At 40.8% G+C, this 16572-nt stretch overlaps 1 protein-coding gene across 1 annotated transcript in view; it reads left to right on the top strand.

The window, feature by feature from the left end:
- Positions 1-7255: 7255 nt before the first annotated feature.
- The window catches only part of DDX50 (DExD-box helicase 50), a 30290-nt gene continuing 20973 nt past the window's right edge, over positions 7256-16572 (top strand). The window contains exons 1-4 of the mRNA XM_084245069.1: positions 7256-7558; positions 12064-12354; positions 15008-15083; positions 15438-15616. Of these exons, the coding sequence (XP_084101195.1) occupies positions 7469-7558; positions 12064-12354; positions 15008-15083; positions 15438-15616 (636 nt within the window). The 5' untranslated portion in view covers positions 7256-7468. The remainder of the gene's footprint in view (positions 7559-12063; positions 12355-15007; positions 15084-15437; positions 15617-16572) is intronic.

Below are 16572 nucleotides of genomic sequence, written 5' to 3'. Positions count from 1 at the left end.
AATTCAAGTAAAGATGGAAGATGGGATCTCCCCTGGTGGCGCAGGCGGTTGAGTGCCACGCTGTGAAGTTGTCCGCAGCCTCTGTAGTGCCGGTTTGATCCGGGCCGACCAGCGAGGGCCCCACGTGGCACAGCAGACCAATCCTGTCTTGCCCGCTGCTATCCTCAGTAGTGTATTTTGTCAGTCTGCCTCTTATGTTCCCCGCTCTGTGGTGTATCCTCTCACCCTCCCACGCATCTTGCCTGTACCCCGGTTCTTGTGTAAATGAATAAATCTTTAAAAAAAAAAAAAAGATGGACGATAACTGATAGTTCATCTGCATCCCATCCATTTCCACTCATGATAAGACCTAGATAGCTCTTCAGAAAATTTTCTGGCAGGCCTTTTCAGACCAAGTAGTGGAATGATCAGTTAGTTCTCTTGGGTTTGTGGAATGTGGGACAGTTAAGACACATTTTAAAATATTGGTAGGTGTTAACATCCACCAATGGTTGAAGGGATATTTCTTCTATGAGTTTCTAAAGATGATCAATACCTTAGTACTTAAGAATCATCGAATACTTGGAGAATACCTCCTTCCAACTTTTCATCTTCCTGATAAAGAGCCAGAATGAAGCTCAGCACTGTGTAGAGCTGTCTTCAGGCCCAATGGGAGTGTAAAGGAGAGGAGATCAGATTCCCTGCTCTTTTTTTTTTTTTGCAGTGGTTGAATCACTTACTCCTGACTATTGGTTTTCAGTGACCCTGACCAACCTACCATGGCATTCCAAGAAGATTAGATTGGTCATAAGGATATTGGAAACCCTGCGCAATGTAGCAGAAACAGTAATCTGGATAGAAAAGCCTTGTGGGGAGCATTGTTTTAGGGGGTCTTGCAGCGCAGGATAGCATCAGTGAATGGAAGGTAAGAGAAAGATTTATGCTCAGTATGAAGAAATTGCCATTAGGGAAACTTGCCATTTGAGAAAACAGAGACTTGGGTTATTTGGTATGTTACAGAGGTATTTAGCTTAAGAGGACAACTAAACTAGATTTTGAAGATTCCGTCCAACTTTAAGATTTTTGTGCTTCTAAGATTCAGTGAGGATTATATGTCAAATAGATCTCAATTAAAAAAAATCAGTGAGGAGCCTGTGAAATTCCAAATTTATGCAAGATTACTGAATATTACTTCCAGTTTTGTATTAGATAGAAACAAAAATTGCCTGATGGGTAACTATTAATAATTACCTTGCCTAATATACAGGTGCATTGTTTTTGCCAGGTTGTTTTGGGATTTGTCTGTTTAGACATTCTGTTGTTAAGTGAAGAGTGTAGAAAATACCCTCAATCAAAATTCAGATATACCTAGGGGAGGTATTATGCCTTTAGCTAATAAGCTTTCAGTTAATGTGCTATAAAATAGGAATAAGACATACAGAGTATGGCCTTATTGCAGACATTCTTACAATGAGAAATCCTGTTCATCTTCTCTCACCAGGAATTCTGACACCCTTAGGAATCCTCAGCAAGTATCTGGGTCCTGCAAGATATTTTCAATATTTAAAAAACCCCATGGGGCCTCCCTGGTGGCCTGAGGGTTAAGTCTCAGCGTTATCACCACTATGGCCTGAGTTTGATCCGCCCAGAGAGCTAACCCACATGGCACAGCAGACCTCACCTGTCTAGCTCATTGCTCCCCTCAGCAGTGTATTTCAGTCAATCTGCCTGCTCTGTCCCCCACTCTGTCTCTGGTGAATCCTCTCACCCCCTGAACCTCTGGTCTACACCCCAGTTCTTCTATGCAAAAATAAGATCTTTAATAAATAAATAACCCTAGTACAAACTGTATATTTCATTTTACCTAACTCCTTGGTAATTTCTTGCTAAAGTTTGTCTGTTGTGGCTGAAATTAACCAGCTCAGTAATGCAGCACTATCACATTTTGGTATGACACTGTTAAACTGTATCTTATTCATATACTAGAAGAATGACCATAAGTCAGTTGTTGCTCAGTGCAATTTAGTAAGCAAAATATTTTAAGATGTCAGATATATGAGGAAATAACAGTGTAAAGAGCTATAGTAGTAAAATTATGGAGCCACTGGTTTTCTAAGGTAGCTGAGAAGGCTAATCAAGAAAGATTAGCCTAAAGGGCCTGGGCGAAAGAGAGGTCATGAAAAAAGTATGGGGTTATCAGAACAAACTTATGACAACTTTACTGGCGTTTAGGTAACTTGCTTCACTGAAACTTCAGAAGTCCAGTCCCTCTTTTAACAGTACCTGTTTCCATTTCTTGGGTAGTGGTGCCCTCTTCTGGAGTACTTTATATGACGTCTCCCTTTCACCACTGGGTTCAAAATATCTATAAAAATAATTGACTTAAAACAGTGAGGCCTTCCCCCCAGCCCGAGATTAAATATAAAAAAGTTTTTCCAGGGGCCTCTCTGGTGGTGCAAGGGGTTGAGACACAACCTATGAAGACGCATCCTATGAAGCTGTCTGCAGCCACTGCGGCATGAGTTTGATCCTGGCCAGGGAGCTACTACATGGCACAGCAGACCTCTCCTGTCTTGCCCACTGCTCCCCTCAGCAGTGTATTTCAGTAGATCTGACTGTTTTGCTCCCCACTCTGTCTCTGGCGAATCCTCTCACCCCACCCCCACGTCTGGCCTGTACCCCAGTTCTTGTATGCATAAAAAAAACTTTAAAGGGGTCTCCCCGGTGGTGCAGCGGTTGAGCGCTGAGTTGCGAAGCTGCCCGCAGCCTCTGCAGCGCCGGTTCAATCCCCTGCTGCTCCCCGGCCACCGGAGGAGGGTCCCACATGGCGCGCAGACCTCTCCTGCTGCCTGCTGCTCCCCTCAGCAGTGTACTTCGGTCCTTCTGCCTGCTCTGCTCCCCGCTCTGGCTCTGGTGGATTCTCTCACACTCCCGCGCTTCTGACTGTACCCAGTGCATGTATAAACAAACAAACAAAAAAAACCCCGAACAAATAAATAAATAAAACATGCCTCTATAAAAAAAAAAAAATCTTTAAAAAAAAATTCCAAATAATTTGAATTGGGGCTAGATACATACATACATACACACATGCTAAATGTGTTCAAAATTCACTGTAACACTGAAAACCTGCAGCTAAAGGTAGATATTTAAGCACTTCTACATCTCTGTAGTATTGTAGCTCATTAAAATTTCCCTGCATTATCAACAGGAAAGGCATTTGTGTTCCTGTAACAGGGTGGTCCCCAGGAAAGGGGGAAGTTCCATGTTCCCTGCCCCACCCAAGGGAGGGTGGAGCTGAGCAGGAAGAGAAGAGGATGCAGAGGAGACTGAGGAAGGAAGGAGGCAGGATGGAGCCAGAAGGAGACCTGGAGGAGGCTCATGGAGCCTAGAGACATGTGAAGAAACTGCGCTTGTCTTTTGGTCTTGGACTGGGTGACACAGATGTGGGTGAGAGACCCGTGGGGAGGTGACCATGGCAGCTTTTATCTTGATGTTGATTTTGCTCTTTTCCTTCCGGGCTTGTCTGGTTGTTTCTGACCCTTTTCTGTGGGTCCCCACTGGAAGATGCTTTAGACTTGTGGCAGGCTTTGGGGCCTTGCTCTGGGCCAATCCCATTTGGATGGAGCTTTACCGACGAGGGGACGGGTAACTTTGGGTGCTTGATTTAGAAAATATATTCTTTGCCTTTCCTGTATTGTTTCCTAATTGTATTAAAGTTTCTTCCCATTAAAGTCTCATATGTTTTGTGTTGATGCGGTGGATGGCAGAACCCATTTAGAATAGGCAGGTTTACAGGGTTTGGGCTGCCCCTCTCCCTGCCCTGTAACTTTCCCACTTTATTAACGAAAACAGGTTTTAGAGATTAGTTGGCTAAGGTCACATTGTTAATGTATTTTCAGGTTTTCAGGTCTAGTCACCCAGTCAGGAATGGATCCCAGGCTGCGTTGTCAGCGCTGAGTCCCAGCCACTAGACCACCACGGCGTGGTGTCTCATGAAGCTGCAGCAGGAACTTTGCTAACTCTTAGGCAAGAAAGCGAAGAGAGGCAAATTTGCTTAGAGAAATAGATATAAGGAAAAGTTTATTAAGGGGAAAAGGAACAGAAACAAAGTAGGACTCCTTAGCCTGTGGAGACAGGCCAGGGAGGGGCAAGGAAGCCACAGTGGAGTAATGCCTAGGAGAATATATACCTTCTTTTTCTAATTATCCTAATGCCCCATCAGTTTCTTTGTGATTGGTTGGTTCTCAGTGGTCTCATTCACTCTTAGTATCTCTGTGCCCAGAATTACTTCTTTATTGTTCCCTGTTGCCCCCAAGTGGGGGTGGAGTGTTGATTAATCCCCTTTGGAATTTGTTGCTCTTCTCTCTGGAGGCTTCCTTATTCCTCTGAGGCTTCTTCCTATTCTATTCTGACCCTAGAAGCTATTCCCCTGCCCTATGACTCAATATGGCCAGCAATAGCAGAAACTTTTCTTGTTCATTTTCTCCTTCCTTCACCGTGCTCTTGTTATGGCAGAATTCCATCAGGGATGTAGTCATCACTCAGAGAGAAGGGAAGTTCTTTATTTTTGCCGGGGGGCTTTATACCAGCAAGCCCAGAGGAGATCTCTTTCCAAAGTCCGAGCCCCAAGCAACTAGGTTACAGATGACAGGTCGATGCAGGGGGCAGTAATGGGGAAGCCCATCTAGGGTCAGGCCTGGCTCTTTTCTTTACCGCCTGGATTCTTTCAACAGAGTGTTTGTTGACTAAAGCAAGAGGTACAGTTATCTGGAAATGCATGAATCAGGGTGCCTTGAGGGTGCTTATCAGCTGTTCCCTGAAACTTTCAGTCTACCGGCTGTGTCCCAACTTCAGCTAATCAAGCAGGTCAGCCTGACATTTTCCACTTCACTCTCCTACACATTCTTTGCCTTCAATGTCCCTATCAATTTATAATTGTTCCTTAAATGTTTTTTTTAAAAGATTTATTTTTGTTCATTTATACAAGCACTGGGTACAGTCAGAAGCGCGGTAGGGTGAGAGAGAATTCGCCAGAGCCAGGAGCAGAGCAGGCAGAAGGACTGAAGTACACTGCTGAGGGGAGCAGAGGGCGGCAGGAGAGGTCTGCACGCCATGTGGGACCCTCCTCTGGTGGCCAGGGAGCAGCTGGGGATCGAATCGGTGCTGCAGAGGCTGTGGGCAGCTTCACAACCCAGCACTCAACCGCTGCGCCACCGGGGAGGCCCACCTTAAATGATTTTTATGTCATAAACAATTTCAAATGGTTCAGTTCTTCTGGTCATGTAATATTGGCAGGCAGTTGGCAAATGGTTGCTCTTTTCACCTACTTTCTCACTACAGAGTAAAAATTAAAATCTAGCTCTGTAGTTGGAGAATGACCAGAGAGAATAAAGTGTATAGGCATCTTGGTTTAATCATTAAGGTCCCAGAGTTTAATGAGCTGAAGCCAGAGACAAGGGAAATCTTTTATAGAATGTTGGAAGAGAGCAACATATGAGGCACCCCACTCTTAAATTTGAGAAAATATGAATTAGAACAGCAGACTGTGTCCCAAATCATAGGTTATTCTCAAAAACACTAAAGTACTTATTCAGTCTCTTGCATAGGGAGAACAGAACAGGCTAGTCCTTTCCTTTTTCAGATGTGATTATGACTTCTGACAGTCTTGAAGAGTTGAAGTTTTCCTTCATTGGCGCTTGATCATCAACCACAACATATTAAAAACTGTTCTATTATTAGCTCAATTTCTTATGTGTGGCATTCTTAGCCACAGCTTCTCCATGTTCCTGTGTACACCTTAACCTCCATTATCCGGCTAGGAAGACTATAATGGTAGAATTGGGGGTGGGTGTGAGGAATTGGAACAAAAGGGCTTGGAAAAGCACAGACTTAGAGACGCATAACCTCATGTTCTAGGGGAGTGAAAAGAGGAAGATGCATTTTTAAACCATCATTAACTGAAAACTCCTTTTGGTCAGATTATTGAATCCATCGTGCAACATTTATATAAATATATAATCCCCACTTCAGGCCAAAGTGTAACTATGCAGAAGACCTGCAGCAAACATAGATTTAACCTTTGTGTTTCAGCCTTCACCCTAGTGACATGTAATTTTGCTAAGACACAAGGTTTCATACTCAGGATCAAATGCTGCTGGTGCTATGAATTTCCCCTGAGGCTACATCTCAATTTGGTTTCTAGTTCTCAAGAGTTGCTGGGATAAAGAGGAATAAAGATCCTGAAGAGAGAAAGAAATGGCTGAAAAAAATAGCCTACTGATTCTCATTAGCGCTGGTGGCCATAAGAAAAGATATGCTAAAGAAGTTAACCTTTGTACTAACAAAAGGTTCCCATTTTTGTCTAGGTGTCTAATTACGGGGCAATTAATCCTCATCAGTAGAATAAAACCCTTTTTATTCTAAATAATTTATTGAAGATCGTCAGGCTGTTTTCTCTCCAGGTTTCTAAAGGTTTTTTCCCCCCTACTTATTCTATTTCATGGGAGCACCTTCCTCAAAACGCTTGCTGGAATTTCAAGGTTTTCAGGTTGTTATGGCAGAGAAAGCACCGATCTTGGATTCAGGAGAGGAGTTTAGTCCTGACTGTGCCATTGACAGCGTGACAAGTCAACTTTCTAGAGGTTTAGTTTCTTCCGTGTCAAATGGGGAGTCTGGGTAGGGCCTCAAACAAGCCAAGGACCAACTTCTTGACCAGAACCCAAGGCTTTCGGGCCAGCCGCATTCCTGCTCCTCCTCCATCGCCAGGAGGCCCTGCCCACCCCGCACGCTACGAAGCTCCTTCCCATCAACGCCCGGCCGCGGGCTTCGCGCTAAACCGTTAGCCGTTAACGCCTCACTCCGCAATGGGCGGGGCCGCGGCCTGCAGCTTCCGGCGGCAAACATCCAGGCGGCGCGTGGCGCGTGGCGCGCGCCACCACCCCCGCACCCGCAGTCCACGCCCCAAGCCGCCGCACGCGCGGGCCCTCCGCCACAGAGGAGATGCGGCCCAGGCCCCGCAGTGCATGCTGGGAAGCCCCTACCCTCAGCAGGGCATGCTGGGAAGCCCCTACCCCCCCCCCCCAGCAGGGCATGCTGGGAAGCACCGAAGCGTCTCCTTGGTACCGAGGGGGGGAAAAAAAAAAAAAGTTCCGAGTGGGGGAGGGGAAGAAAAAGAAAAAAAAATTTATGCTAATTTTTTCGCGCGTCCTCTATGGAGATTGGCCAGAGTTTTGCTTTAGAAGCCAATCACTCCAGAATATGGGTGGGCCAGTCACGATCCCTCACAGTCATTGGCTGGGCGCTGGCGTGGCCAAGGAAGAGTTTAAACCGGGAGTATCCGGTATTATTTTCGCCGAGCCGTGCAGTGCGTGTCCGGAAGTGACGCACGGCCCCGGCCGGGCGTCCGCCCTGCCCCCGCTTCCTTTCACGCTGTCTCTGCCCGTAGGTGGTTGTGGTCACCGTGCCCAGAGGGAGGAGACGGCGGCGAATGATGCCTGGGAAACTCCTCTGGGGCGACATTATGGAGCTGGAGGCACCTTTGGATGACGCCGAGAGCCAGAGAAAGGAGAGGCAAAAGGTGCGCTGAGGATGGGCTGCGCCTCCTTGGGGACGCGCCGGCCTGGGCGGGGAGGGGAGCTGTCCCTGATGGCCTGTCACAGCTGGGCCGAAGCATCCGTGGGCTTCCCCTCGCACCGCCCCCGTCCCTCCGCGGCCGCCCCGGGGCCATTCCTGGCGCCCCACTCCAAACCTGGAGACGGGCGGCGTTGGGCTTTAGCCTGGCCTCAGCCCTTCGCTTTGGCGCCTAAGAGATGGGCGGACTCGCGCTCCATCGTCGCGGAATCTGATCTTTCCTTTTCCTTAAACACGAGGCCGGTCGTGTGGTTCTCGTTTTCCGTCTTAGAAGATGATTAAGAAAGATGATCACCTTGAGTATGTGTTGCTTCTTTGTCACCCTGTCATGTGTGCGAGAATCTTGGGGAGAGCGATCTTAGGTTCACAAACCTTGGTAACTACCCCTGTGGAGGCTAAAGGAAGAGAGTCACAGCCAGTGGTACCAGGATTTGGCTGCGGGTTAATTATTAATAGTCTTATTAATAATAATTATTAGTATCCGTTACTGTCAGTGTTTTCATTCATTCCACAATTTTCGTTGACCCTAATTTATTCCAGGCCTTGCTGGCACCAAGGAGTTTTAACTAAATTAAGCCCCCTGCCTTCAAGGGGCTTGTAGAGAAGTTGTAGATTTAAATAACTATACCCCTCAAAAAGAAAAAAGAGAAACAATTAGAGGAGGGCAAGGTGCTGAAAAATGCACAGGTAAAATTTTGCCGTGTAAGAAAGTATAGTCAAATCTGACTTTTGAATGAAATTTATTTTGTATAGCCCCAAAGAACAGAACCTTTCATTCTTATCACCAAGGTAGACCTGACATTTTTTAAATCATAGTAAACAATATATAAAATTTACCATTTTAACAAGCCTACTTCTGTAGCATTAAGTTCTTTCACATTATTCTGCAGCCGTGCACCAGTCATCTCCAGAACTTTTTCATCCTCTGGAATTGAAAATCTGGCCATTAAAGACCAATTTCCATTTCTCCCATTTCCTCATCCCCTGTTAACCATCATTTTACTTTCTCTGTGAATTTGATTAAAATTTTTTTGAAGACATTTATTTATGCATACAAGAGCTGGGGTACAGGCCAGAGGTGTGGGGGGTGAGAGGATTCACCAGAGACAGAGCAGGGAACAGAACAGGCAGATTGACCAAAGTACACAGCTGAGGGGAGCAGCGGATGAGACAGGAGAGGTCTACTGCACCATGTGGGTAGCTCCCTGGCAGGATGGGCGATGGAACTTGTGCTGCAGAGGCTGCGGACAGCTTCATAGGTTGTGTCTTAACCCTTGCTCCACCAGGGAGACCCTTGATTAAATATTTTAAGAGGAATCACCATGCAGTTATTTTAATTTGGGCTCCTCTTGAAATATTTGTTCCTCTCTCTGCATCAAAATCTTATCCATCTGTCAAAGATTAGTTTATGTTTTTTCTAACCATTCTAGGTAGACATATAATAAGTAGTTTCATTCCCCTTTGAAGTCTATTCCAGTGCTGTCTTTATTTCTTTATCATTCAGTTGATGATTTATTATGTGCTTCCTTAATTCGTTTTTAATTTTTCTTTCTGTGTGTGTCTTTCCTAAATATTTCCCCGAGATTCTTGAGTGAAATGACGACATCTTTGTCCATCCTTACATTCACTACATGCTTGTAAATTGGTTTCTCCAGAAGTACTTGTTGATCACTCCTTAACTATGAAAGGTAGCTGAAGATTTGGAAACAGACCAACACTAATAGGAATAGAAGTAATTAGGTCAGTAATCTAGCATTGATTTATAGTTAACTTAGGTTTTGAATGTGTTGAGATAGGGAGCTGGGACTTAAATTCTCAGACCTGGAGTACTGGTAAGGAAGGAAGCCTGAAAGTGTTTGTTGAAGCCATGAAAATGGTATGAAAGTGCACATAGACAACAGAGACTTGAGCATCTACAGAAGGAAGGAGAGGAGCCATTGAAGAAGACAGGTAACAAGATAAGGAGGTAATATCGAGTGTCATGGAAATCAAGGAAGTGAAGAGTGCCCTGCACTGTAGATGTGATGTGGAACGATGTATTTCATCACCTTGGGATATTGCTGGGCTTGAATCTAGAGGTCACACTTTACCTTGTTTCATCTTCTCCCTGAAGTGCAGGGCCCAGGAGCAATTCAAACCCCAAGGCTGACTCTGTAAATAACCTTGTTTTTTCTATAGAACTTGTTGGTTTGGGGAGATGTGTGCTATTTCAGTTAACTATAAAGATTAAGTGATGTAAAGTATAATTGTATAACTTATGTTAATGTAAAACTTGTACTGTTTACGAAGTACTTTTTTTTTTAAATTGACTTAATAGAAATGTTTATTTATTTTTTTAAGATTCGTTTATTTATACAAGCACTGGGGTACAGGCCAGAGGCATGGGGGTGGTGAGAGAATTCACCAGAGACAGAGCAGGGAGCAGAACAGGCAGAAGGACCGAAGTACACTGCTGAGGGGAGCAGTGGGCAAGACAGGAGAGGTCTGCCTTGCCTTGTGGGAATCTCCCTGGCTGGCCGGAATTGAACTGGCACTGCAGAGGCTGCGGACAGCTTCACCGCTCAGTGTTCAACCCGCTGCGCCATGGGGGAGGCCCTACAAAGTGTTTTTACGTGTTATTCAGTTTTCACAACTCCTATTTTACAGATTAAAAAATTATATGTGAAAGTGCTGTGAAAATTAAAATTAAATTTTAATTAAAATTAAAATTAAATTGTGGTGAAAATTTGGTAGTGATAGTTTTTACCACTAATCCCTACTCTTATTTTGAACATTTGAGTAATTCTTCAAGTAATTCTGAAGTGCTAAGTTTCTAAAGCATTTCTTGCTGTCTGCAAGTATTAAATCCTCTGGCCATCATTTTGGTGTTTTAAAACTGAAGTTGCAGAATAGTATTTTTAAACACTTTTTTTTTTAAGATTTATATATTTATGCATACAAGAACTGGTTACAGGCCAGAGTTGCAGGGGGTGAGAGGATTCACCAGAGACAGAATGGGAAACAGAACAGGCAGACTGACTGAAATACACTGCTGAGGGGATTAGCAGGAGAGACAGAAGAGGTCTGTTGCGCCACTTGGGTTGCTCCCTAGCCTGCCGGGGAACAATCTTGTGCTGCAGAGGCTGCAGATTGCTTCATACTGTTGTGCTTAACCCCTTGGGCCACCAGAGAGGCCCCAGAATAGTATTTTTATTTTACTATTATTTTTAAAAGATTTTGTTTGTGCATACAAGAACTGGAGACCAGGCCGGGGTGGGTGTGGTGAGAGGATTCACCAGGTACAGAGTGGGGAACAGAACAAGCAGATGTACTGAAATACACTGCTGAGGGGAGCAGCGGGCAAGTCAGAAGAGGTCTGCTGCGCCATGTGGGTTGCTCTCTGGCTGGCCGGGAATCAAACTCATGCTGCAGAGGCTGTAGCTTGCTTCATAGTGCTGTGTTTAATAAACCCTTGTGCCACCAGGGAGGTCCTAATATACTTCTTTGATGGGAGTATAACAATTGGTGTTTTATATTAATTATATAATTTTGTTTAGTCTGTTTTTTCTTTAACCAGCCATTTGTCCAAGTTCAGAGAAGAAGTGTGAGCAAAAGGATCATGAGCTTTCAAGGGCTTGATTTCTAGCACTTCCACTTGTAAGAAATACCACATATGGGTCTTTGGCAAGTGACTTACCTCTAAGAACCGCCTCTGTAAAATGGCATAATTAATTCAGGTTTGCTATCCCTTATCAAAATCCTTGGGACCTGATGCGTTTTGGAATTCATAATTCTGGGGATTTTTAGGATAATACCCCAGCAGGGATTGGGGCTCCTAGTCTTTGATAGTTTACTATTAAAAGAATATTTTAATATAAATATCAATAAGTAAAGATTATAAATAGCTTCACATTAGTTACAAATTTTGCCACCAAATGAGTTCAGGTAAGGTAAGGTTTTGCCTCTAAATAAGTTATTAAAAAACTTTCGGTTTTTGGAGCTTTATGGATATCAGAATTTCTGATAAGGGATTATGGTCCTATACTTCCTTTATTAGGGTTGTTATGAAGATTTAGACAAGATAAGCTGAAAACACATTATATGATGCTGGGTAGGTACTCAGCAAATATTTTTTTTCTCTTGGAGATAATTAGAATTTTTCCTTTTTACTGTGCAAATCTGGGATTCTCATTTTTCTGAAAAAGAACTATTTTAATTTCCCTTAAATCATTATGATGGGGTTAGAGAAGGTTCAGATGCCAGGTCTTGAGACTGCAAGAGATTGTATGAGAAAAAAAGTAATAGGTAAGGTTTGGGCTTGGCATCAGCAACCAGTTCAGAGTTCTACCAGATAACTTTTCAAGATAATAGTAGATTATGCTTTGCTGGTTGGGGAATCATGCTTTAACTTCTCTAGAGTCTTAAAAGGAGACCTTGTGACCCTCTTGTCATTGTTTCTTTGTTTTTTCACAGAGTGATAGAAGGAAGCCAAGGCACCATTATGACTCAGATGAGAAATCAGAAACAAGAGAAAATGGTGTTGCAGATGACCTGGATGCTCCCAAGCCCAAAAGAGCTAAAATGAAAGAGAAGCTAAATGGAGACACTGAGGGATCTAATAGACTTTCAGATGAAATTTCTAAATCTAAGTCAAGAAGAAAAGATCTGTCAAATGGAGATCTTGATGAACATGAAAAAAAATCAAAGCGCATGTCATCCTTAGATAGTTCTACTCATAAATCAAGTGATAATAAACTAGAGGAGGTATGGCTACTTTTTTGTTTGGCATTATCCTTGAAATACAGCTAATTTTTTTTTTTTTTTAAGACTAATGAGAATTGATTTTATAGTATTTCCTCATTATCCAGTACTGTTCAGTTACACAGGGGAGTCTGTACAGTTGAAACCTTAGCCTTTTTCTTTGTCCCTTGTTTCTGTCATTGTATTACCTTTTTATTGGGGCAGTGATGGGGGGATGGTCAAATTTAAACCTTTCCTTTACATTTGGATACCTGAACAGCTTTTCCAAAGTCCTTATTGATAGTCAACTACTTGTATTTCTTATAGTCATTTCAGTCCCTACCAGGACTCATGAATTGACTTCTGACATCCTGAAACAGGTACAAAAGGCCTCTTGATTTTGTGTATTTTGCCTTACAGTTATTCTGCTTCTGTAACAATAGCAACTTAAATGATTTTTAGATCTTAATTGTAATTCACTTTTGAAGCTGTTTGCATTTTATTTATTTTTAAACAGTATATAACATTGTATTTTAGCAGAAAAGAAACAAAAAATTATCTGAAGAAATCTGTTCTTCTGAGTATTAATTTTTTTGGAATTATAGAAACCTTGCTTGGTATGAAATCTGCCTTCTTGGGCCTTTTGGATATTTCCTTGCACAGAATTTGTTCAATTTTTCTTGTAATTTTCCTCTAACAGTGCATAGGTTTGTCTAGGTGGTATAAATTAGGAAAAAAAGTGCATAGGTTTGTCTAGGTGGTCTTTAGGAAAAAATGACCTTGATATTCTTAATAATTCTTGGTAGTCAACAGTTCTTTGTTTTTTAAATCTGACAGTTGCTGATAATTTAAATATATTTGAGCTTCATTTAATATGTAATCTTTGGGGTGTTTTTGGAAAAGATGTTGACTCCTTGCTTTTATTTATTTATGCATACAAGAGCTGGGGTACAGGCCAGAGGTGTGGGGGATGAGAGGATTCACCAGAGACAGAGTAGGGAATAGAACAGGCAGATTGACTGAAATACACTGCTGAGGGGAGCAGCGGGCAAGTCAGGAGAGGTCTGCTGCACCATGTGGGTAGCTCCCTGGCTGGCTGGGGATCAAACTCGTGCTGCAGAGGCTGCGGGACAGCTTCATAGGTTTTATCGTAACCCCTTGCGCCACCTGGGAGGCCCAACTCCTTGCCTTTTAATAGGTGTTTTTCATTTATGAACTTGCTGTTTGTCAGGGAAGTATGTTAGACAGTTGATCCAAATCAAGCCCTACAAATTTGTATTGCTAGTAGTAGAATGTATGGGTTGCTTTTTGATCTGTTGAATTTTGCCTAATACAGTGCTCTGTATTAAAATAGATTTAGCTGTTTATTATTTCTTTTAGATCATGTCAGATTTCAGGAATTCTATTTCTAGGAATTTATTCTCCTATGGAGATAAATCATGAGATGTACATAGATATCAATAAGGAATCCTATTGCAGTGACATTGTTGATAATAGCAAAGAATATTATCATTGTTGATAATAGCAAAGGATATTATCATTGTTGATAATAGCAAAGAATATTATCATTGTTGATGATAATAGCTGAGAATATAATGGCAATTACCTACTATGTGTAGGATCCGTAGTAGGTAATTGGCTTAATAACATATTCATGCAATAGAATAGTTCTAAAAGGCATAGAAGGATGTTAGAAAGGGATTCCATGTATCTTACTAATGTAAAAAGCAGATTATAAGACAGTATATACTGTATGATCTGATTTTTATTTAACAATTTTTATGTGGGTAGAGTGAGGAGGAGATGAATGTGTGTTTGAAATGTGGCTTTAGCTGACTGGACTATAGATAATTTTGTTTCTATATGTACTTTCTAATTTCTATAATGAAGATGTTTTGCTTTTGTAATAAATTTTTTAAAAGTCTTAAAGATAACAGCATTGAGGTGTGCTTAAATTGCTTACAACTTGTATTTGATTTTGTCTTTTATCTGGTTTCCTGTTTGAAAATTGCTATTGTGTGTGGTTCCAGGACTATGTTCTTTAAACATAACCAATAATAAAGTTTATAGGTGGAACTATTGTCTTTGTTCTGTTTACACATTGACTAGTATCCAAAATTTTCAATCAATGTTAATTGATAATGTCTTGCTCTGTATATTAAAGAAATCTTCAAGCTTACAGGAACTTTTATCTTGTATTAGTGACTTTAGAAAATACTTCTTATAGCCATAGAACAACTTTTTAAATTTCATTTTTGGAAAAAGTTTACATTGTCAATTCCTTATAGGGACTGGTTTATAGGCAGTTTGCAATTAGTATTACCTATGTCTGTGAATATGATTTCAATTAAAATAGCTCCTATAATATTTTAATCATATAGAAACATTTGAGTTTATGTAGATGTATTTCTAAAGGGAGTTTTATGTGTTAGGTAAGCATTTTTAAATATGTTATGGGAAAATGTATTAAGTTAACTTGTTATTTAAAGGAGTACTTTTGAAATTAAAAGAATATTCCTGTAATTTATCTTGTAAATTAATCTATACAATTTCTGCAAGTTCTTAAGGATGATTTGTTAGTTCTTAGTAAGACTAAAAACATTAAATGAGTAAAAGATTCTAAATACCTAGTGAAATATAGTCTATATTAGTTAGAACTTTGATTTCATTTTGACAGACTCTAACACGTGAACAGAAAGAAGGAGCCTTCTCCAATTTCCCTATTTCTGAAGAGACTATAAAGCTTCTGAAAGGTACTATGAATTTTAATGGATAAACAAATGAAAATCAAAACTAGAATTTATAAACACTCGTGCCTTTTTTAACCAAAAGGACAATATAGGTAGTACAAAGAAACATTTCCTTAATTGCAGTTAATTCTGTATCATCATTTTTGGTTTTCTGATCTGTTTTTAATTTTAAAGAATTGTATATATTTGTCAAAAAGTTCAGGCCATGTAATTCTGTCTTGTAATTCTTCTTTGCAGTCTGAATAACTATAAATTTCATTAAGTGGTTATTTAGGAAGATGTTGAGGAGCCAGGATTGTCATTTTCAAATAATTTTAATGCTTATCTTAAATATTTCAATGAAATCTCATTTTACAGGTCGAGGGGTAACATATCTCTTTCCCATTCAAGTTAAAACCTTTGTTCCTGTATATGAAGGAAAAGATTTAATTGCTCAAGCACGGACAGGAACAGGAAAGACATTCTCTTTTGCCATACCTTTGATTGAAAGACTCCACAGAAATCAAGAGACAATTAAAAAAAGCCGCTCACCAAAGGTAACAATTATAGGGAGTGAAAGGTTCTAACATTCCTGTTATGGAAAGGAAAAGAAAGAATAAACTAATCTTAATTTCAGGTACCGCCAAAAGTAAAAAATTGAATGCTAAAACAAAATTTGTTGCTTTTTATTATAAGGAAATTTCAAGCAAATCCAAGGTTAATAACAGCAATAAAAATGTATGTGTTCTTGCCTGCCTGTGTCTATGCAGGCACCTCTTTTTTCTCTTTCTTATTTTCCTAATAAACGTGTCCTTTTAAAATATAAAAAAAGAAGAAGAATGTATGTGGATCCATAGACATTTTTTGATAAGTGTGTATTATGAAACCAGTTTGTCTTTTTTCAGGAGTATTTACAATTAATATATTTAGTGACCTTATTCAATCTGATCTTTTAAACAGTTTTGTTGCTGAAGAGGTTTTCATTTATTCAGTCATTCAGTAAATCAATACAATTTATTTTACTGGTTGACTTTTAAAAGAAGATTATTACAGAAATGATACTGCTAGCCCCTGTGTTACTGAGGGTACTGGAGATCTGTCATAACTTATAAGTAGTAAAGAAGTTAAAAATTAAAACTTTTTAGAACCTGTGTTCACTTTAAGGTTCATAAAAGTAAAGAAAAATCACCTTCATAATTTGAGCAGATGTATGACTTCAAGTGATTTGTTCTTTTTAAATGGTATTACAGTATGAAAGTAAAATTCACATATATGAATATAATTAAATCACAGTGGTATTGAATTTGGTAAACTAATAGGACAAGTCTTTTTCAGAGAACTCTTTCTCAGGTGAAATTAGGAAAGACTGCAAGTACTAGAAAATGAACATATTCCCAACACCGCCTAAAAAGCTTTTTTAAAAAAATATCTAATAGGGCAGGTTAATTAGAAAAAGGGGAAAGGAGGAAAAACCACTTACACAGACAGAAAGCTGCATTTGAGAGGGATGGGT

The sequence above is a fragment of the Talpa europaea genome (assembly GCF_964194135.1).
Source record: "Talpa europaea genome assembly, chromosome: 10".
In the NCBI taxonomy this organism is placed as follows: domain Eukaryota; kingdom Metazoa; phylum Chordata; class Mammalia; order Eulipotyphla; family Talpidae; genus Talpa; species Talpa europaea.
Note: the sequence above shows the minus strand (reverse complement) of the source record. Positions and strands in the feature narration are given on the sequence as shown.